Source organism: Netta rufina (assembly GCF_964035555.1).
Source record: "Netta rufina genome assembly, chromosome: 1".
NCBI classification, from domain to species: domain Eukaryota; kingdom Metazoa; phylum Chordata; class Aves; order Anseriformes; family Anatidae; genus Netta; species Netta rufina.
The window spans coordinates 161,548,598-161,573,405 of NC_140123.1; the positions used below are offsets into that span (position 1 = coordinate 161,548,598).

At 34.9% G+C, this 24,808-nt stretch overlaps 1 protein-coding gene across 6 annotated transcripts in view; it reads right to left on the reverse strand.

The window, feature by feature from the left end:
- ANKS1B (ankyrin repeat and sterile alpha motif domain containing 1B) overlaps positions 1–24,808 on the reverse strand; it is a gene marked incomplete at both ends in the record, with an annotated part of 436,397 nt that overhangs the window by 202,275 nt on the left and 209,314 nt on the right. For 5 of the 6 annotated variants that reach the window (XM_084292214.1, XM_084292215.1, XM_084292213.1 and 2 more), the window contains 2 exons: positions 17,931–18,003; positions 19,976–20,559. In XM_084292214.1, coding sequence (XP_084148340.1) covers positions 17,931–18,003; positions 19,976–20,559 — 657 coding nt within the window. Of the gene's footprint in view, positions 1–17,930; positions 18,004–19,975; positions 20,579–24,808 lie in introns of all 6 variants that reach the window. The other variant, XM_084292205.1, reaches the window with a different exon arrangement.

Genomic DNA, 24,808 nt, shown 5'->3' on the forward strand with positions numbered 1-24,808 from the left:
CCTGTTGAAAATGGCTAAATGCTTCCAGTGTTAGAGAATCAAAACCGGGAAAGTTTTAGGAGTTACTAACCAAGAAATTTCTGAATGGAGACTGTTTAATGTTATCACGATATAAAAGAAATAGTATTTCAGTTGACAACCAGTTTAACAGTTCTGTAGAAGAAATCTATGCTAAGTATTGTAAACTTTTTTTTTTTTTTTTTTTTTTTTTTTTTCTGAATTAAGGCTTTCTGCCTTAACACTAAATGGGATAGAATCACAGAATAGAATCATAGAATCATTAAGGTTGGAAAAGACCTTCAAGATCATCTGGTCCAACCATCCTCTTACTACCAATGTCACCAACTAAACCATATCCCTAAGCACCATGTCCAACCTTTCCTTAAACACTACAGGCATGGTGACACCACCACTTCCCTGGGCAATCTGTTCCAATGCCTGAGTGCTCTTTCTGAGAAGAAATGTCTCCTATTTCCGACCTAAACCTCCCCTGGTGCAACTTGAGGCCACTCCCTCTAGTCCTATTACTAGTTATGTGTGAGAAGCAGCTGACTCTCAGCTCCCCATGCCTTCCTTTCAGGTAGTTGTAGAGGGCAATAAGGTCTCCCCTGAGCCTCCTCTTTTCCAGACTAAACAACCCCAGTTCCCTCAGTCACTCCTCATAGGACTTGTGTTCCAGGCCCTTCACCAGCCTCGTAGCCCTTCTCCGGATATGTTCCAGGGCCTCAACGTCCTTCTTGTACTGAGGGGCCCAAAGCTGAACACAGCACTCAAGGTGCGGCCTCACCAGAGCAGAGTACAGGGGGATAGTCACCCCCCTGGTCCTGCTGGCCACATTCATTTTACTTTTGTATTTATGATTTCAGCTGGAGAAAAAAGGTCTCAACAGTATCTCAACAGTGCTAATGAAGAGTTAGTGTGACTGGGTATTCTAGTGAATAAATGAATCAAACAATGTATATTCTTGGAGAGATTATAAGTATAACTAGGAAAAAGACATTGTATGAGGAAAACTGTGCCTAACATCCAGCAGACCAATTTAGTTAAATAAATGTATTACAGAAATATATGGGTTCCAGAGGTGTCTGCAAGGTTCTGCTTTGCCTTGCACATTTCAGTCATTTATATTATTAGCAACTCAAGTGCTTAGATTTTAAATTAACTTCCTCAGAAAACAGAAAAACATGGGTAACTTACATAAAAACTGTAACTTCTGTGAGCAGCCCAGCTCTTTGGATGATGATACCATGTTTGGTGATGCTGAATATTTTCCTGAAACTTCTCTTAGAGACATTTTTCATGGTACATACAGAAACAAAACAAAATGAATAGAAACAGCTTGAATTTAAATAACACTATCTAGTATCTATATTCTAAAGGTTACATTCCATTGCTTATGTATGGCTCAGAACACACAAAAATAATTCTGGACCACAGCTAATGCAAGCTAGTGGAACAACCCTCACTGACTAGGAAAATCATCCTCAAAGTTATTTTCTAATTTTCATACCAACATTTATTATAGTCCCACATTATGTAAGTACAATTGTTTCTATAATAACTATTAAAGCACTGTCAACATTGAATTATACTTTCTGAACTCAACTGGCCTTTCTCTGAGTTTGTGTTTCTGACTTTTGATGTATTATTTACCCAGTAACAGCTCAGTCAAAGTATTCCATTGTGTGACATGTATTTATTACAGACACTCCAAAGTTAACATATTTTTGTGTTCAATTGACTGGTTTGGCAACTTCAGTTTAGTCTTCAGAATCCTTCAGTGAATGAGGGACAAATAATACACAAAAATTAGATTTGTTCTCAAGAGGACAGCCACAGACTGAGGGAACCTGATTCTGTTCAAGACCTTGTCATTACTACAGAATAGAACAGGACAGGACAGGACACAACATAACACAACACAATATAATAGTTTACTTGGATGGGACCTACAAAGGTCATCAGGTCCAACTGCCTGCCCACTTCAGGGCTAACCAAAAGCTGAAGCATCTTATTGAGGGCATTATCCAAATGCCTCTTGAATGCTGACAAGCATGAGGCATCATCCACTACTCTAGGAAGTCTGTTCCAGTGTTTGACCACCTGCACGGTAAAGAAAATTTTCCTTATATCCAGACTGAACTTCCCCTGATGCAGCTTTGTGATGCTGAACAATATATACGGGGTATACAGTAACACACATGTATATCACCACACAGCAAGGTTGCTTGAGATATACTTAGATATAGATTCTAGATTCTGATTTCATAATTTAAATGAATTTTTCTTTTCTAAAGACAATAGGAGAACCAAACTATATTATACATTACTGTACTAGCATTGTAATGACATCAGTCATATTTATATCCTTGGCTGACTAAACAACAATACAAAATGCAACCTGCTAAACTGCAAAAATTAGTTAAGAACAGATGGATATTTCACTGATAGAGCACATGATCAAATGCACTGGATCACACCACAGCTTCCTCTAGCTTCAGCCATTCACTAGCTTCATTCATAGTGGCTAGTATTATATGCTTGCAGAAGAGCATAAGAACAAAAAAGGCATACAGTGATCCTTTACTATCATTCTCCCACTTTCCAGCAGTATGCAGCTCAATGTTTTCCTGAAAGAGCAATCATGTCTTTATGTTTAATGGTATTTTATGGATTTTTCTGCCATAACTTCATCTAATTTAAAAAAAACACACACTAGACAGTTTAGTGGTTGACAAGATATACCAAGAGACTGAGGGTTGCAGGGAAAGCTAGATTTACCCACCCTCCCTCTGTGACTGTTCAATGGGAAATGGATGGAATGTGACTCTGTGCCTTCTGGATGCCACTCAAAGGTAATAGGTTGTTGTGATCTTGCAGTGCACTCAGGAAAGCTAGTTAGGATGCAATTAAAATCCAGCTATTTTTTTCATGAGCATACAAGGAATTGCTACTGATGGAGGGAGTGGAAAGCAAGTAATATGACACCAAATCTCAGTGCCTCCCTGCTACACTATGATATTACTCTAATACGATTTCCTCTGGTAGGACAAAGACATTTCAGTTCTTGCCTGTCATTTTTTCAGGAATCCTGTTCACAACCAAAGGGTAAAAGTATACTTCCTAATTCTGGCTTCAATACAAGCTAATAACATTTTCTGAAAAAAAAAAAAAGGAGTTAGTTTCTTCGAACAATTTCTGCATTTGTCTCAGGAACTTTTACAGGATAATAGTAACACTATACTTACCACCTATGAGTAATCATTTTCACTGCTTTCATCTAGAATGAAAAAATAGCTTGAAGATTTACATGACACCATGACCAATCAAAATGTTGTATTTAATTCAGTAAAGACTTTAGACTACTGTTAAAAACCAGTATACTACACGCATATATATATATATATATATGTGAGTATATAGTGTTTCTAAAAATGCTATGCAGGCCCAACCCTTTAGGCTATAATTCCTAGCACCATAAAAAATAAATTCATGTAATTTCAAATTTGAGAAAACTTTTGTACAGCTCTGTCCTAAGCAATATTGGACTAGCAAAGAAGCAGAACAGAGAAATATTTGAAGAAAATGTTAATAAATAAAATAATAATAATAATAATAATAATAATAATAAAAAGGAAATAATGTCCAGCAACCAGGGATATCACAAGAAGTTAAATATAGCTATGAAATAAATGGCAGCCGTCATTTCATAAATTTGAGAAGTGCTGCAAGATCCTGTGGAGAGCACTGGAAACACAGAGGCCTGTACTGACACTGTAGGAAACTGTCGGATCCTTGAAATGATGAAACTTGAAAGTATACAAGATGGAGGCTTAAAGATTTCTCCTGGGGTCATTTTACAAATCAGATTCAACCTGAAGCACTTTGTAGTTGGTTTTCTTTTGCCTAGTTGGGCTCAGAGGCTCCCCTGCCCCAAACACACCTGATTTTACTATGATCTCTTTTCAATAACTAAGATAGGTAAACTCCCTCTCTCTTTCCTGTTCTTTCTAGCTTCATTTCATAATTCCTTTTCAACAGTCCCTATTTACCTTCACTTTTACTTATTCTCCTCATACATTACGATCATTTGCTCACTTTTCATCCTTTTTGCAGCTACAACAATCTCTTGTTTTGCTTCACATCCGTCTTTTTTGTTTTACTTACTTTTTATTCTACTTCCCCTTTCAAGACTTTTTAAAATAGGGGAAAGTAATTCATTCTAAAATTAAATTACTTATTCTGATAGCTTATCCCTTGAGATTTGTCTAGAGTTGAGACTAGGTTCTGATAGCTTATCCCTTGAGATTTGTCTAGAGTTGAGACTAGGTGGGATTTAGGTATTAGGTTAGTCCTGACTTAACTGGAGCAGGCTCTCCAGGGAAGTGGTCACAGCACTACACCTGGTGAAGTTTAAGTAGTATTCGGACAGTGCTCTCAGTTAAATTTTTAGGTAGTCTTGTGTAGAGCCAGGTGTTGGACTCAATGATCCATGTAGGTCTCTTCCAACTCGATATTCTGATTCTATGATTCAACATTTATAAAGATTATATACAGGAGAACATTTTATTTTCAATGCAACCAGCAACTAAGTGTAAAGATGAGTCTAAATCTATACTGGAAAAATATGCTTAATCGGGAGCTAAGGTAACTTGGAGCTCTTTATTATAAATAACACTGAACTATCCCTCAGCCATTTCCTTCTCAGCATATTTAAAATCTCAGAAAATAATAATATATAAATGAGATAAAACTGAACACATTTCACTGATATGATAGGAAAAAGTTATAAAAATGAATAAAAAGCAGAAGTGTCAGGGCCCTTAGGGCACCAATGGCTGTCCCGGTCCATGGTGCGGGATCCTATTTTGGCTCAGTCTGAGCCCATCAGTCCCTTCCCTTGCAATGCTGTCTCTGGCCCTACCTACTGGATGGACACCGGACCTGCATTGTGGGTAGTTCGTGTCCTGGGTGGAACCCTCAGACATACACTATATAGTTTTTGAAACTCATGTTTCAAAACCTTGTCAGCATCCCTGTCCCTGAACCTGTCCCCTTTTGCTCCAGGCTGGCTCCCTGGACATGGCTCATCACTCCCCTTGTCTGCACCTGTCAATGGAACCTGTTGCCATCACATAGCTCTGTGGGACTGCACTTGGTGGGTGAGAGCACAGCTTGCCACCACTAGGGAACAGCTGGTCCTCTTTGCTCCTTCACAAAAAGTCAGGATCTCAACAGGATCTTGCCTCATTGTACAAAAACCTCGAAATCTGACCACTTTCTGTAATGTTTCTCCCTGCTAATACAGGCTCTGCAACACCAAAGGAAAACTGCAGTATCTTTCAATGAACATAAAGACATTACTTCAGTGGGTGGGCATGCTGCCGCAGTTCTGGCAATTCACTGGACTGTTTGCATATGGATGAGGTTACATAAACCCTGCTCTTCCTGTCTGCAAGCTCCTTCACGCCTGACTTCTCGACTCTCACTCTGGAGTAGGAACTCTGAATTGGCCTCCCCTACCCACAGATGGAGCCTAGGATCCTGCTTCAGGAATCTACACTGATGCCTACAGACACTGTGACCACCCCTCATGGCATTGTACTTGCTCAAGCGTAATGTTTTGTTTTAGAAATTGGAATGATAGAAATGCAAATTCCTGGACAAGTTTAATTAGCTGTACTCCAGGCATCATTTCTTCCATTTTTTCTTTCTCAAGGCTAATGGATCTCAGCAAAAGCTCAAGTGGTCCTGCAGGTTGTAGGTTACCTGAAAATGTAGTAGTCAGATTGGTTTCACTAACATTTCATAACACGTTAACAATAATCAATATACTAAAACAAGATCAAAACTAGATCTGTTTTAATAATCAAAAATAACACCTACAGTCATTAAATTCAGGTCTAACACCTGAATTTACACCTACACCTACCTGAATAACACCTACAGTCTTAAATTCAGGTCTAGAGCTGTTCAGCTACATTCCCTGCTATTCACTGTTTGAAAACTTTCATGAACATGGATTTTTGCTCATATAAATTTGAGAGGAATGGCTGGTCTCTATATGAACGCTATATTCATCTGCAAACAGGGGGATCTGTGTACCAAGAAGATTTATTCTTCGTAATTATGTTCTCTAAAAGATTTCAGATAGTCTACCAGAAAACAGGAATAGCACTAAGTAACTGAGGTGGTCCATCACAGCCTGTAAATAGAAAAAAACAACCAAACTGCAGAATTCATAAGATATATTTATCCAAACTTATGCATGTTCATGAATAATAAATATAACTTTAGAAGTAGGTATCAGAACAATTCACAATTTTACAATAAATGCTATTCTTAGCATTTAATACTAATTCATATTAGCAATCTATAATTTAACCTCAGACATCTAAGATTTGTAGTAATGCAAAAAAAAAATATAAAATAAAGAGCTAAAGGCAGCAGTGGATAAAAACTAGAAAAACAAAGTTCTGGGAAGTTTCTTACATCATGGCTTAGAAGCAGAGGTGGAAAGTAGTAAAGCAAATAATTCTTGAAGGATTTTAAGGCGTTCAAACAGTATATTTCTGAATAAATGAGAAGGAAACAGGAAAATTGATTCTGGTGTTATGATCATGAACTTGGGTTAACAGTCTGGGTTAGAAAGCAAATGAATACACTTTAGTTAGTTTAATAGTTTAAATTAATTCATTTTCTGTAGGTGGAACTAAAACTAGAAACAATTCTGTGCTGTAAATTCTATAATAAGCCAAACATTTTTAACTAGCATGTGATGTTCTTGTGATTACTAGAAATGTGAGCTTCCAAGGATTCATATCTATTTAAGTCTAAGGACTACTAGATAAAGAAGGAAAGATGAGTGAATCAACTGAACTTTCAAGAATCTGTTATTAATTCAGTTTTAGCAGACTTAGATCTTTATATATTTTATGAAAGATAAATTCCATCATAGTCTCACTAGTCAGGAAATCACTAACCCTCATATGTTTGGTGGTCAAGTACAAGAGTAGTATCTATTTCAACTCAGACAAAAGAAGAACAAAGATAGTGAACAAACTTTTAGAGATTTATCCTTGATAATCATTTTATGGTTTTCATAAAGTCTGTTTTAGAAGTTAGGAATATTCTGTTCTCTTTAAAGTATTTCCTAGCCAGACTGTGAAAGCCTCATCTTTCAACAGATGCTTTCAACTGCACTGAGGTGCTAAATCCTATTTTACATACATTTTGAACCTGATATTAAACTCGATCTTAAGGAATAAATGCTGTTCAATTCAGTGATATCAGCTGAATTCAGTATTAATCTACATGAGTGTAAATGACTACACAGTTGCAAGGTTCAAATTAAACTGCAAGTAAAAAAATAAATTTAAGCAGGACTTCTGAAAATCTCAAGTAATCTGATAATTTTACTTTCCTATCATTTATCACGGCTTGAAATAAATGCCTCAACCTCTGGAATTACAGTAGAATGATTATGAGAGCATTGTAGAATGAGGGCACCATTAGCCTGTCACTTTTTAAGTACACCAACAAGCATTCTGACATTCACTTTGTGAAACCCAACCAAACAACCCTTGTAGAGACCACACAGATTCTGAATACTCCCCTTGGACTGTCGTGTTTCAAATGAGAAACAGCAAGACCTCAGTCCTACTGCAAATAACCTCAAAAATGTTTTAAGACATTTTTTCAAGTTCTGATGTCTCCAAACAATCTGCCTATGTTGATTCTTTTATCTCCTATCTAGATAGATGTAGATTGGCAATATTTAACCATACAGTGCAAAAAGATACAGTATGTACAGCTCAGTGGAAATGCAAAAGATAAGTCATGAGAGCACCTACATGGGTAAATATGACCTGATTTATACATTTTTATTGTACTTTCAGTTTAGTCTGTCTTCATTTGTAGTACGCTGTTGCAAAAACAACTCTAATTAATTGGTATATGAAGAGCATATAGCTGAATATTACATTTACAATACTACAGGGTAAAATTGCCAATATAGTAGGAATACATGAATAATGGAAAATGAAAGAAATGCTTGCAGCTTTTTGCATCCAACTCCCATTGTGTTTATTATAAAACATAGCTAAAAGCTCTACAATTATCCTGCAGTTTGCCCAGTCATCTGTAAGGTTTGTTTTGGTACTCAACGGATCATTAAAACAGATGCATCTTTATCTCTTGTTAGGCTTTTACAATGTAGTAGTCAACAGAACATTAATCTAATTTTTTATGATTTCTTCTGGAGAATTTATATGATCTTTGGGTAAGTTCAGTGGCATGCAATGCAATATGACTATCATGATCTCAGTAAATAAATGTCAAAAATACTTATAGATAATTATAGTGTTATGCCATCTGTTCTCCTTTATGTTATAATCTAGGCAATCGCATGCACCTAAATGACCATCGAAATCATTTGAAATGAAGCGATTTATATGAAATATGAAGATTGGTATGAATGATGCATTAATACAAATGCATGTGTGAAACCACCAGAAGACATAGGGGTACAAAGGGTTACAAGTATGGTCTGCATTGGTAACAAAGGACATAGCTGACAATCATAAAATACTAAGGAATGTTTTTATCAAGACACTCTGATAAAACAAGAGCACGGATGATTTGCCAGCAAAAGACTCTACACACCACACAAGAGGAAAGTAACAACTTTGCAGCGCATTGATATGCATCTCCTTGTTATTCCAAAAGGAAGACAGGACTCTAGCCCTAAAATATGCAAGATAAGGAAGCAAAAACAATGAGCACCATTGAAGTTAGAAAAATTCTGAATCAAAACAATCACAGCATAGTAACTGCTGACTCCTTAAAACCTATCCAAAAGAGTTATTAGTTATTGCTAATCAAAGCAACCCAACAGATGTGTTGATGATACAATAGTAAGCAACTCTTGCTTTTTATATCACACACAATTGACCATGGATGCAAGTTTGATGGACACACACACACAGAAACCACAGCACCTTTAGGCACTGAGTGTGAAAGTGAGTGGTATTTGTAAGAGAATATGAGTGACTGAAAATAGTTTTGTCTAAAATAAGCATCACCTTCACCTTCCATAACATCTCATTTTGACTTTAGTTACTTGAATTCACCCCAACAAGTCTGCCATTCTGACTTAAAATTCCATGTTGACTTTGGAGTTTTAAACAGATATAAGGAATTACAGAATTGGACCCAATGGTATGGGCCTATTCCCTAAAATGCAGTCCTATAAATGGTGATAAAGAGTTCAGAGGTTTGCAGTTTAAGAAATCTAAACTGCATTTGCTACTGATGGAGCATCAAACAGCACTGGGAGTAGAGACCAGTTGCTGAGCTGTCTGCTCTTATCAACTCCCTTTTCTCTCAGCTACAGAGTCAGGATCCCTCTGCCTATTCTTTTTTTCCTCTTTATGATGCTACAGATATTTTGGTCTTTTTACACTGCATATCAACTTCAATGAGAAGGCAGAATTTGGGAGGAAAGTGTTGCTATCCTTGTTTTACAGTCTGGTTGTTATCATTGGCTATTGCAAAGTTAAGAGTTGTGGGTTCAAACTTTAAGAGGTCTCACACTTTGTGAGAGGGTGCATGTCTCATTTTATTAAAATCCATGAATTAAACTCACTTTATCAAAGTGCTTAGCTTAACAACATGAAGATTTTAAAAGGAGAAAGAACTACTGCAAAACAGACACTAAATTACAATTAAAGTACATACTTTCAAATATATTACTTACCGCTGTGAAAATTGCCTTATGCCAACATGCCTACACATACCTAATTAAAATTCTGCCTTAATTAAGTACTTATATTTTATCTGCTTTCTGCCCTTGAAGAGGGAGGATATTAACAGCTTTGGAGGAAGACCACTTTGCCAAAACTGCAACCATATGGCAGCAAACAGAAAAGGGCCAGCCTAACAAGGCTTCATTTTTTAAAAGAAAGTTGGACTTCTTTGGAGTGAAATGTTAGCTATTATAGGCAGAACCATACTAGGGAAGATGAAGGCTTCATGTCTGAGTAGTGGCAGCGGAACACACAGAAGAAAGAGAGGAAGCTGAGCACGTTGCTTCTGGCAGTCAAAGGTCTGTACAATTTCAATTACATTACAATTGTACTAGCTTCCTTGACGATGATTTCATATATGTTATAGTTGTTGTATATACCCAGAAACAATCAGCATTAATCTTTGAAAGGCACTCCCTCAGGTAGTCTCAGTGAGTAAAGTCTGGAGTCTTGATATTGTTATCTAGACACAGATGTTGAATGAGACACTAGGATTATCACCAAACAGAGAGTAAAGCACTGTTCTCAAATAAATAAATAAATAAATAAATAAATAAATGAAAGAGAAAGGCAGAAAATACACTTTGTGAAAACCAGACTTGCTAACTGTAAGAAGAAATTTACTTCCTTCAGTTGTAAGAAAAAAGCTTTCTAGTATATTACACCCGAAGCCATGCAGATCAAGCAACTGAAGGATAATTCAGGAAAATACACCCTGTATTCCTCTAGTTGGAACAACGAGGGCACTCAAGGATAGGTACATGCTCATCTAAACAAAGAAAACTTGACTACAGTGGATTGTATTGCATTTGTGGACAGCATCCAAATAAGAACTAATGATTATCAGAATTATAAAACTGTCTATCAGCCTCCACATGCTAGAACACATTTGACAGAAGTGGTTCTCTCAAAAGCCTAGCTCAGTCTTAAATTGCTTTTTGATTAACTCAATATGGAATGACCTTTATTAATTATTTTCCTTGTCTTTATTTTAATTGCTCTGACTTGAAACAATTCTTACTTTAATCGTGATGATGATATGATAGCCATTACCCATGTTTAAAAAGTTTACCTCCATGGTAGAAAATTCCTTGATCATTCCCTTTCAAGTGACTTGTAAGAGTAAACTGAATCACATATCTCTGAAAAGCTGCTGGGCTCTAGCTAACACAGAAATACTGCTAAGCATGCCTTTTTTATTCTAGAAAAAAATGTTTATAATTAGGCAAAGCAAATATGAAATTGAAGTGTTTCTTCTTTTTTACCAGAGAAGTGCAGATGGCTGATATTTAAACATATTAGCTTTTCTAAATCCTTTGCGAAATGTGTGTTACTGATCAGTGGAAGTATCTATTATGTTGGGAAAAAGAAAAAAAAAAAAAAAAAAGAAAAACACACAGCTGTTCAATTTATCAAACCCCACCTTATATATCCCCTTATAATATTGTTCTATGGAGGAGATGGAGATTCATTTCAGATAGTTTTAGATATCTACATCTGAGGAGGTCCTCTAGGCTCCCTTTTTAGATACTTCTAGTGCCATTTTCTATGCTTAGACATTTAGATGATGAATACGATACTGAAGAAATGCTTGCTTATCTCATTCTGTATAACTAGCTCAGTTGTATTCAATGTTGTCTGCATGGTGGAATTCTAAATTTAGACATTAAGGATAAGATTAATCTGTTTAACCTAACATTATTTTCATAAAGCACATGGTTACTTAATTCGCTTACAAGAAAAACATATGAGACAATGTCAAAAGCTTAGCTGAAGTCAGAATACTGGTCATCTACTGCTCTTTCCTCATCTACAAAATATGATATCTGCCCATAACAGGGCATTTGACTGCTTTAATAGTTTTGCTCTTGACAAATTCATGTTTGTTACTTATTTCCCTTCCTCTCCTCTTTTAAAGATAAACTTTACATCATTGTCATTTAGTGTTGGTAACTCACCCATTCCCTAAGAATTATCTTAGGAAACAACAAATAGGTCTAAAATTATTTCACACTGTTATGAAACACAAAATGAAGTTCATAAAATCAATTTTAAGATACGTAACCTATAAAACCTGTTCTTTCTTTATCTACCATTAAGGTTCTAGCCCTAGGATAGCTGTGCATGCCATAAGCTCACCAATGACCTTTTCAGGAAATATGTGATAAAAGGTTATTACATACTTTGCCTTCTCTGCACCCACTATGAGCAGCTTATCCCTTCTTATGGTGCCAAAGATTTCTTTGTTTTTCTTCTCTTTATTAATATACCAATATAATTATATTACATCTTTATTTCTCTTGCTAGTTGCATCTCACTGAGTGCTTTGGCACTTCTGACTTGTCTGTTCATGCTTGCATTATTCTACTATACTTAATAAATAGAGAAATCTTCCTCATTATTTCTAAGGTGAAAGAAAATATGACAATTTCACCAAGCTGGTCATTGAGACTTTTTTTCTTCACATTGGTGCAGCTTATACTTACGTGCTAGTGATGCTCTTTTGAAGAACCCACAAATTTCAGAGAAACATAGAGTAGCAGTAATCTTGTCTGATGTGCAACCTGGGCCATTGCCCTAATTGGGTTACTTGCTAAACTCCACTTTTTTACAGGTGCCACCAAGAAACTTTAAAGAATTAGCCAAGTCTTCAGACTCACCATCAGAGACAAAGTCGGCTATTAGAGGCATGAGGGTAAGGGCTCAGCTGGAGTCTCCTGGTATGACAGCCACATAAGGTGGCCAAAGCGTATTTCTATTTGCATGCATCCATTTAGCCCTGATATTGTCCAACAATTCCCTTGATTATAAACTACTACCAGCTTTAAAAGGCAAAAAGATGGTTCTGCTTTGTGCAAAGGGTCTGAGGCCCAGTGGAGGCTGAGGACCTTTCCCAGTTACAGCCATAGCTGCAGCTCTTGCAGCTGCAATCCAGGTGGGTGTCAAGGAAAATAACTGCTCATGTGTTGGTTTCACATGTACAAATGCCGGTTTCCTTGAACTTTCCTGATTTTGCTTGAATTGGAGCTGGGAATGGCCAGTCTCTAGTAGCAAAACCTGGCAAAACAGCATCAGCTATAACTAATTTGCTGAGAGTGCAAATATTGTCAGCTGAGCAGAAAGCATGGCAAGCCACCGTGAAGTGTTCATAACAGTAGGTAAAAAACAAAGAAAAAGAAATCCCCACAGCATATCTCCTACATAGGATTTCATATGATTAGCTACAGCAAAATGCACCCTAAAACTTTGCATCTATTTTCTTATGTAATGTTTTCAAATCATAGAATATTCCAAGTTGAAAGGGACACACAAGGATCATTCAGTCCAACAGCTGTGTGGTTTGGGTTCCAAGGGACCTTAAAGATCATCTGGTTCCAACATCTCCGCCATGGGCAGGGACACTTTCCGCTAGACCAGGTTGCCCAAAGCCCCATCCAGCCTTGTCTTGAACATTTCCAGGCAAATTTCCCTTTAACTTGCATCCTAGGGATTCATTTATTTATTTATTTTAAATAAACTTTCTAAATTTATTGACATCTACTTTCTTGAGACATGTTTTCCTTGGTAGCTTGCCAGTGTAATTTCTTTCCCAACAACTGCCATGATAATGAAGTCTCCAATTACTATCAAGTTCTATTGTTTCTAATATGTACCAAGAACCACTATATTCTTCTCTACTTTCATGCATACCAACAGACATTCAACAGTTCTAAACTAATCCTATGTTAATGATGTCAAAGCAAACATATTTTTAAAACACAAGCCAACGTTTCCTCTCTCCTTCCCCTTCCTCATCTTCCTGAAGAATTTATACCCTCTACATGACTGGACTTTTAATGTAGTATATATGACAGATTCTCTGTGATGCTAGCTTTGTCATAATCTTCAATTAATTCTTGTCTATTCCTCATTAATTCTTCCATTAATTCTTACCTGTTCCTCATTCTTCTTCTGTTAGTATACTAACAGCTAAGATAGATGGCAAACTGACCCATGACTTTTTGTCTAGTCACTTCTTTAATCCTGTTTTCAGTAATCCTATCTTTCTCAGGGGTTAGAGCAACGTCCAATTTGCTTTTTTTTAGGATGAAGGTTTTTGTCCTCACCACATTTCTTAATTTGTTTTCTCTCAGATTAGAATTCATGCAGTTATATTTAGGGTGTAGAATAAGGTGTAATTTGACTAAGAATGAAGAGGATAGGCAATGTTATATCTTGAATCTTCAAACATTTCATCCATTGTCACAGAGACCTATAAAACACTTTTGATTTACTTAGAATAATTCTTGGAAGTATTATTAGGATCCAGGTAAATGTTTATCATATGATAGTGATCAATAGGATACTTTACAACTTGGTAAATTTGGACTCCTGTGAAGGAGTCAACTATCATCTAACACCAACTATCATCTAAGTTCCAAGTGGTGTAGATGTCTCCACATCACTTCTAGTAGAAGGTCACTAACCAACACCATCTTATATTTTCTCTCAGCAAGGAAGGTTTTATAGGCTATGGAGAAATGTTTTTTTCATGTCTTAAATCTCTAGTTAAGATTAGTTATTACTTGCTCCCTGGTCAGCACTCCTGGCTTTGATTTCAGTTGCAAGCTACTCAGATGTGAAATGCTACCTGCCCTCAGAAGAAATCTGCAGTGAACAGCCAAGTGCCTGTACTGCCAACAAACTGAAAGCTCTGATTAATATTTTTTGCTTCCAGATACATGCTGTGGATGAAGTTCTCATGATACATGTATACTCAGTCAGTTCAGATTCTCTTCTTTCCCTGCCTCTCTAAGTGCTTCTTAAGAGATTTCTCTGAAAACTTAAATGAAGATTTCACTATTAGGAAAATACAGCCCAAAGTTCCTGTAAATCCATTCAAGGATTTCATCACAAGATGTCATCATTGTTTAATTTAAAATATAGATATTGATTTATCAGTTTGTGATATATATATATATTTGAGAGGAAATATATTTGCTGAGTGTGACACTATGCAACACAAAAAGCTCTTCATGCATACTAGATTAAGAATATTTGTGCTTAAATTTAATTTCTTTTTGTTTTCATTAATGGTTCATAACAACACCAAAGCATGGGACTCATTAAATACTAAAATGAAGAACTGCATATCAAGCTACATTTGCTTTTCAGTATTATCAGAAATTTTACTGTTTGTTTAAAAAGCTAGCAAGAAAAGTGAAGCTTCCTAAATATAATGATCAATAATTTAGCTATTTTCAGCTCTAAGAGAAGTCTTTTTGACTTATACAGTCTAAATATTAAATAATTCATTATTTTTAATTTCTACTTGCTTTTTTTTTTTTTTTTACACATATAGTGAAATAAAACTAACACCTATATTTATATATAAATGGATAAAGTTATTTCTGATTATTTGATCATACATTACTTAATTTTTCTTCCTAAGCAGAGACCAGTTCTTTACGTCTGGCTGTGTTATGCTTAGCACAGAGCTAGGAAGAAGAGAAAAGGTAAATGACAAGTTCTAAGATGGAATTTAGGTTCTTATCACTTCAAATTTTGGGCAGATAAAACCCTAAGTAAAGTGCACTGGGATCCAGACAGTGCCAACATCTGAATGCTGGCAGAGGTAGGAGCTATCAGAAACAATGAGGAACCTGAGACACTTTTTGCCAATAAAATATATTTTATATAGGAGGAGCATGAGATGAATTACTGCAGAACACTTCAAACCAACTCATCCATTAGGGCCAAAGACATATCTAAAAATCTCTTTTGCTACATTATCAGTAAGAAAGGCATATTTATTGTCTTGTGCTAGTTAGCAAGTAGAATTAATACAAGCTAAAAACAGTAGTCAAGTAAAATATGTTATTAGATATATACATACCACTGTATTAAGGCTCAGTTTGAGTGGTTACCCCAGTCTGCTGTGTGAAATAAATACTCCTTATTATCTGCTAGATAACCATACTACTTTGTTAACACAAAATAAGAACATTCTTTAAGTATAGAATCTTAGATATGATGCATTTTATAATTAATAATTTATAAGTTATTAAATTCTAATTCATTATTTTATATTTTATAATGCATTTAATGTTGTGTTATATAAAATATGTTGATATTATTACAAATCAAATATTTGATATAATAATATTATAACAGTTTCTATTGCTTGCTGCCTGAACTGGGTTTGACTGAAGCTGGAAAGGCATAAAGGAATGAAAACTGGAAATCATACATGCAAAGCTTGATATAACTAGCTCTGTAACAGAAATAAATGTTTTTATTACCGTTTGCATGTACAGCAAAATTGATTACATTTACAGAAATGTAGTTTTGTTTTGATTCATAGTACATAGCTTGATTCCTTCATTAAGAGCAAAATCAGATTATCACTCTAAACAAGCTGAAGACCATTAGGAGATGACAGAAAGGAAAAAAATGTTAGTTTGCAGGCAGCTGCACACTGAATAGAAAAGTTGTGACTTTAAAGTCCCTTCTGGAAAAAGAAGAGCAATGAAAAGAGTAGATCTCCTGCCAGTTGAAAGAACTGAAGAATCAAATGCCAAGTTTGAATGCCAAGAAAAATAATGCATACAGAAGAAGTCACAAAATGCCTAATGACAAGTGTTGCTGAGAGATTCTTTTTGATCTTACATGAAAAACAAAACAACACAAAACAAAACAAAAACAATTGTGGTCAGTCAAAGGAAGGGTTGGAGTAGTGTTTGCATATCATAGAATTATAGAATCATAGAATCATTCAGGTTGGAAAAACCCTTTTAAGTTTATCTGGTCCAACCTTTAACCTAGTACTGACAAGTCTACCACTAAATCATGCTACTAAGTTCTATATCTACATGTTTCTTGAAGACCTCCAGGGCTGGTGACTCACCAAGTTGTGCAAACTTGAATATTCATACTGTAGCTTTTGTCTCCTTTTCATAGCTCTTACTTGTTGCACAATTTAATAGAAGCCTGATTTTGTGTGCTGCCTGCGCACTATCATGATAAAAAATAATAAGAAGCAAATCCTGAATTTCTTATATCTTCAGAAATTACTATCTCATGACCTAAAGTTTCTCTATGAATAATTCTCTATACTAACACTGCAAGTTGCAGAAAGAAAAAAAAGCCTGCCACAATAAGATGTCCAGCAGTTTTCATTGTATTACTCCCTACTTTTTTCCAAAACAAAATCTGAACCTGCTTGTTTGATCTGCAATCATATTTGCATTCAAATCAATCATTTTCTCATTTTCCTAGGCTTGTTATTGTCCAGCTAATGTTAAAATAGCTGTGTCACCTCCATTTAATTGATAAAAGTTTCGTGCCATACAGATATAGTTCTCTATGAAATGAATGGTTGTTAAAATACTTTAAAAAAAAAAAAAAATCTTAAGTGATAAGGTACATAGTCTCCTGCCTGATGCATAAACACATATAATTGTATGGAATCGCTAGCAGGAATATGCTAGTAGAGGTGAGCTTAAATAACTATGCCTCCAGACCAAATTATTCAGTCGTGGCAGTCAGTTTTCTTTCCACCAGTTAGGAAAAAGACATAGTAAAATACTTCCAAAAATCTTATCAGTACAGTTGCACAGATTTATGCTAACATACCAACAAGCTAGTCATGACTAGAGTTCTTAGAATTCACCATGATAGAGAAGGTTTGCAAATTTTCCTATCATTGCTAACACCATTCACTGGCTGTCAGCAACATTTTCAGTACCGTGCCAAATATTTGCTCAAAACTGCATTAGATGATATAATGTTTAAAAAGTGTCGGCAGCTATCGGACTATATATACATTGACTGTCCTACCATTTCAAACATAAATACAGCTGAAAAAGATTGGAAAATACCCCCAGTAGAAGGGCTTCATTATGAAGTATTTTTCTGTTAAGATTTCAAAACAACATCAATGATTCCAAACTGCTATTTAAAGTAACAGCTCCAGGATACATGCCTAATGCTTCTCTAAAAGTAAACAAGATTGATTCTGTTCATGGTTATTTAAATACTTACAAATGATTTCAAAACAATGGTTTACTTTGTAATATATATCTATGGTTTCCCTATAGCCAGCTAAGGCACAATTAAACAAGAGTTTAATCTGGTTTTCCTTACTTGTAGCATGATCGTTCATTTCCCCCAGACCAGTATTAATTCCAGCATCTATGGAACTCATGATTTTATCAATCTACAAAAAAGAGAACAGTGAAAACAATTGGTGATTGTTATACTTAGTTTTTCATGCATGAAATTCTGGAATAATTACTTTCATTAAAAAAACAACAGTATAATCAAAACTGCAAAAGGCAAAAATCAAATAGTGAAAACTAAATTCTCCACTTTGATTTTTATTTTGCAACATATTTGTACACATCAAAAGCTAAACCTTGAAACTAATGTTTCCTTTCCTACTGTATAGCTCCTGTCATACCAATGATTATGGTCATCTCAGCCTTTGAAACTACTTCATGACATTTCTGTATATGGATACAAAGGAGAAAAATGCATGTATTAAAGTATATAACAGAATGGATTTTAATTATATAGGATAATTTTATTTGGTGATAGCTGTGAACACAAGAACATGATTTAAGCAGTAATATTAATGCATAAGAATATTTTTATTATTATCATATATATATATATATTTGTGTTATAAAGTACTAAATCAATTGTTCGTTTAAGATTTCCAGAGAACTTCCTAGCTCCCTTTTTTTCTGTCTGCTCCAAGGACCCTGGATAGGTATGAAACATAGCTGTGCCCACATATACCACTTGTGAAACAGCTACATTCATGCCAAAGCTCATTTGCAAATCACATTGTACTTGCTATGTCAGAACTTTTATACCTACAATTTTTGCCATAAGAACAGCACACACACACATGCAAAAAGTGAATGAAAAGACTGGGTTGCAAGGCAGACATAGGGAACCAAGTTTTACAGAGCTTAATATTAGGACTACTTGGAAAGCTGACTCCTTTTTTAATACTATATATTTGTCACTGGTGACAGCAGAAAATCTAGACAATTTAGAATTCATACATACTTTTCCGATAAACTACATTTTTCTTACCCTTAAGAATAACCAAACCTTCTGAAAAGACAAACTGACTAGTTTCAGGATTTCAATATATCTAGGTTAATGGATCAAAACCTGATCCTAATTACCTTTCCACTGAGAAAGTATCTCCTTTAAAACAAAAACTATCTTCATATGTCCTATCAAACCAGACATTTAAATGAGCTGGAAACCTTTTCCCAGAAAAGTAAACAATCACACAAACAAACTGTCTGCTTTTCTGAAATAAAATGGCACTCTGGAGATGGATATAGAGCCCCATGACAGTCATTTGAAAGAGAAATGCTTGCTTCTCTATAATAGCAGTAAAGATATAAACATTTTGCATTCTTAATTTACCTCAGTAAGATGGGAACTTTCATGTCTATGAAGAATTGCTTACATTCTTGGAATGTAGTAAATTAGAAAGAAAAAAAATAAATTAGAAGAAAGATGTATAAAACTTAATTTAAATCAAGCTCTAAGACTAAAATAAAGAATTTTGTATGAGCAAGCATGTGTACTATCAATTCAGCATGGAAATTTCTTTTTATAGTTCTGAATTCATTGTAGCCACAAGGGTATTCCCATTTCACACAAGAACCAAGGCACAAGGTATGTGCCAAGTATTAGGTACACAGGCTATACACCAGTTAGAGAATACATTATATGTAGAGGGTTTGGGAATGCATAATCAACATAAAATCTTAGACTTTCAATTTCTGCCATCATCTTTTGTCTCTTGGGGGGCATTGCTGTGATGGGAAATAATTAGCAAACATATAAATAATGGGCATAGCCACAATACTTTCACCAATTTTAATAGAGTCAGTGGTGAGAGGTTTAGTAGAAAATAATTTAAATGTCACAATAGAGTTACCTCATTCACTATGGAAACAATAGATTTCGTTAAACGTATAGCACTTTGAACAGAAATGCATTGCATTTTGTGCCAGCGGTCAAACTACCATGTATTAGACTATGATACACTCTCAGTATTGGTAATGGTTCACTTTTTATTTCATCTCTGAAATGGAAAAAATAACAGTGTTTTCACAATACAGTATATTTGCTTGTTCTTAAAAATGATCAAAACTTACTTCTTCCCATTCTGATGTGAAGGAAGGTGTTCTTTCAGAATTTCCTTTAGAGCACTGTTGATTTGGTGTGGGTTCACTCCAGTTGCTTCTTGCTTTTTTGTCACTTGGAGGATGGGTGATAAGATTAGAATCAGATTTTGAAACATTTTTGTACAAATGCATTTCAAGCAAAGTCTTTGGTAAAGATCGTATTCTCCCAAGTGTGCATGCTCGCTCAACAAATCCTCCAGTAGTAATAACCCACTGTTCACTTATCCTTGTTGATGTGCCAACCAGTGTATGGTTTTCCACTGGTTTAGTTTTAGTATGAAATATGGTTCTGTTTACAACCTGTGGCTTCTTTTTCTTAACAGGAGGATCAGGGTTGTTTTCTTTCCGTAGCTGTATCTGCTGCACTGTGCTCTTGCTTAAAATGTTTTTCTCCAGTGGACTACTGCACTGGTTTATTTTGCTGTACAGCTGGAGTGGGTTATCAGGTGGGTCACATGCAGGTGATGATCCATGAAGTAAACCTGCAAACTGCTCAGCGGGGTGTCCTTCAGGAAGCTCACTTTCAGTAGATGTTTCTCCATGGCAAAGACGCTCTGAAATGAGAGAGAGCAACTTGTAAAAAAAAATGGGTGATAAAATACTGTAAACAACAAAAACCTTACTCTCTGCAAAATGGTTTTTGTATGCTGCTTGGTTCTTTTTTAAGTACAGAAAGAAAAGATACTTATGACATGAATTGATTTATTGTTCTCTTAAAAAACAATTCTCTCCTTGAACTTGACAAATTTATCCTGAGTGGTTGAAAAAAAAAGCCCAAACCACTCAATGCTACACATAAATTCCAGGAAAAAGCAAATTTATAAAATTAAATAAGTTGTTGCTATTCTATTAATTTGATGGTGTCTCTTTTAATTTGGTACTGAGCTGAATTGTGTACAAATTATACAACTTTGTAAAATGAATTAGCTAGTTACTTTATAGGTATTAAAACACATGAAGAACCTGTATTGTCAGGAGTATTGTTAATAATATTTCTTTTTATAGTCATCATAATAATAGTGAATTCACACTATTATGCCTTTTAACTTACAGTCTCTAAAGAATAGATCTGAGTGTTGTTTTTATTTCAGGGAACTTGGAAGAATAGTTTCAGAGTTATAGTAACCTTTGTAAAATAATGGGAAATCAAGTCTTTTCTTAAGAATTGAAACAAGTTTTATAGGCAATTTAACATAAAAAAAAAAAAAAAAAGGAACCGGAGAAAAATTTACTTCTTGACACAATTCATAGTGGATTATTAAAAATGTATAGCTCTTTTTTTATGCCTATTTCTGTAAGGATCAGAAAAAAGAAAAGGAAAAAAAAAAAAGACCCTTTTTCTATCTGTACCTTTTTCTAACTTCTAACTTATCATTTAAAGTCATCCTATTGATCACATCACTCCATCCACATGGCATTTAAGTCATTTAAGTTAGCGTATTCTATTCAGAATAACTGTGACCACACAAACAGTTGCATCTCAATAACTACTTCATGAAAGATAAATACATATATCTCATTCCTGCTAGAAGTCTATGTACATATGTAAATTCTTAACTGTAGGACTGTATGCACAAGAGCCACCAGAAGGAATAGTATACGTCATAATTTGCAAAGAAATTGAGAAGTTTCTTGCTATTTGCTAAAATATCTGTTGTAAACAAAACAAAACAAAAACTCAAAATATCACTTCTAAAATAAGGCAGTATTTGATATACATATAATAGCAAAAACATTTTGGTGTGTACTTCAAATCCCCATCAGTTCTTCTACTAGTCAGCAGCTTGAAAATTTAAAATTAAATGTTTCTAGCATTTGTTAACCTATCATTATAAAATTCTAATCAATATTAGGAGTGCAACCTAAGAAAATCTACTTTTTTTTCCCCCCTATGAGAAAGAGAGAGAGAGAGACTAAAATACATACTTCAGACATTTTGCAACTAAAAAGATAATGACTGTTATATTGAAAGGTTGAATAGGGAACATGACAGAGTTTAAGGAATTAATAGCTCCACAAATGTTGGTGTGGGGGCAAAAAGCATGAGAATGAGAGGACATGGAATATTCTTACTTTCTTTGATTTCTGGAAGTAGCTGAATTAATTGTAAGTCTGACATTTTGAAGGTGAACTTAGCAAGAAAAATAAATGATGTAAATAATGATTGACCTTGGTGTTCTTCACTTCCATAAAATTTTCAGTAGCTCTGGATTAAGACATTTCTTTTTAGGTATCTGTTGCGTAACAAGTATGTCCTACCATAGTTAGAGATCAGTTTGATAAAGTCAATGGATGCTAGAGAGTGATGCCGCACACTGTATGTTGTGGCTAGTCAGATGAATTACTCTCTGTACTCCATTATCTGTATTGACTAGACTGCCAATGACTATAATGGGAGATGGCATCCAGTCTGCATTCAAATACCTAAATAATCACACACTGAATCCTATTCCACTGTTCCAGAAACAAGTTTTACAACTTTCTGTTGAATTCACTTAAAAGATAAATGTGTTTGCCAAGATAAAGAAAGAAGTAAGAGTAAATCAGGAAAAAGAAAAGATTATAGACACCTGGATTGCAAGGCTTTCACTAATACCTATGTGACTTTTGCTGCATCTAAACTAGCAAATAAAAATGGCCAAGCAATATTCTTAGGATCTAAAGGAATTACTTGTCTCATATCCTACGTTCTCTCCTCTTTCTCAAGAAAGCTGGCACATCCAGTTACTGGGTCTCTGGCCTCAGCTAAAACTTGAGCAATGTCTGGGCACTCTCTTAGTTCGGTACTGCTTGGTATCCGTTGGTCATTGGGTAAACCCTTCCAAAATCCACATAACAGTTTAACAGTACAGACTCCAAGCACCATCTCATACCATGATTTTGTTCATTTTACTACTATAGACAAAAGCTATTGTTTCTGAGAACTCCCATTCTTCTGTGGTCATTAACTTTACATAGTCACAATTAAAAAGCGTATCTCACTCCTATTTAGCAGTGATGCTGTGACACCATATCAAAATGTTATTTTCAGTTATTTTGTTAGTTGAAGTGGCAGAATTTTGCAATGGATTGAAAGATTCTAAGTATATCATATGCATCTTTTCAACTTGATCTGTTAGTACAGTTATTGTATTGTATACATAAGCATATGTATTCTATCCTACCTGTAATTTTCACCTTTTAAACAAGACATAAAGATGTAAACACAAACACTTCAATGAAGATAGGGAAGATGAAAACAAAGGTTGCCTGTACAAGATGTATTTTTCTGTGCTAACATTGTATTTCACTTTTTATATGATCACCTACTATTGTTCCAAAAAAAAAAACAAAACCCTGCCTGTTTCATTTACTGTTCAGAATTAAGTTTGCTTAGTGAAGAACCTTTTCAACATATTGTATTCTCCTTGTTCAGAAAGAGTAGTACTATTACCTATATACCGTAGTATAGAAATCCTTCTTTGAATGCCAAGTAAGTCAACACCTCCTGAGACTTTTGTATGATGCCCATTATCTCTGTGGTCCACACATTATCTTTACAAGGTGAGTCTATAATGTGATAACATCCTAACCTGATAAATGTGAGATAAGGCATAGGGAGTCCACAAATTTTGGGCATCCAATTTGATATTCCTTGAGATTTGCTTTGTTCAGAGTATTTAATATATAACACAGAATATTTTCAAAGCACAGTTGTTATTGGCTTAGTAGTTCTGTAAGTCAAAGCCCTAAAGTCTCAACTTCAGCATTCAAAAAATAAGGAACACTGTTGGTCTGTCTTGATGAGTAAAACAAAAGCTTTGTCAGAGATAGAATTTTCTCTGTGCAGTATTCAGCTGCCTCAGCCATCATTTATTTTCTTTGATACCTTTTGATTTAACTAAGAATTTTGTTAATTATATTACAAAGGAAGCAAAGATGTCATAGGTATGCCTGCTTCACCCTGATTTTGAGCAATGTAGACCAGATCTATATTGGGCAATAAAAAAGACTGGGGTTGTCAAGAAAATATAGTATGCAGTTATGATAAAGGTTAAGAAGCATGCTGCATGCATGCAGCACCACAGTCCTAGAACAGATTATCCAGACAGGTGGTGTCTCCATCTGTGGAGGTTTTCAAGACTAGGCTAGGAAAGATCATGTCTGATCTGATGATCAAAACAGGGCACTGGACTAGAGGACCTCAGAGGTCCCTTCCAACCAATACTTCCATGACCAATAGTAATTCTAGATATTCTGACTTTTAAATTTGTAACTGTTACGCCTTTTTTTTTTTTTTTAATACAGTTAGTATTATTATTTTAGTTTCCTACCGCAGCTAATGATTATTACGAGTAAGAATACAGAACTGAACTATACCACTGTTCTAAGCAGTATAGTAGTCATTGTAATGTTCTAAATAAATCATAGGAGGAAAAAAAAAAACCTGCAATAGATAATTGTAAAATAATTTGTTACATTATTATTTTTTTTTCTACAAGGAAATATTTATTGTCTTAATACCTGAAACAGAAGATATGAAAAATCCTCTTCAAACTGCTATATCTAAAACTGCAGCTACATGTCTTCATTGCTTGTGTGAATGTCCTACCAAGATCTAAGTCTTGAGAACTTAAAGTACGAAAAACACAAAAAAGGATAACATAATGCTTTTTCTATAACTTTTTTACAATAAGCAACTGTACTTAAATAAAATAAAATCTTTACTTAGCTTTTAATAATTACCAATTCCTACTACTTACTGGTGTCTTTTTACCGCTAAATAAATGCCATACATTTTAAGATACCTAACTGATACCAAAA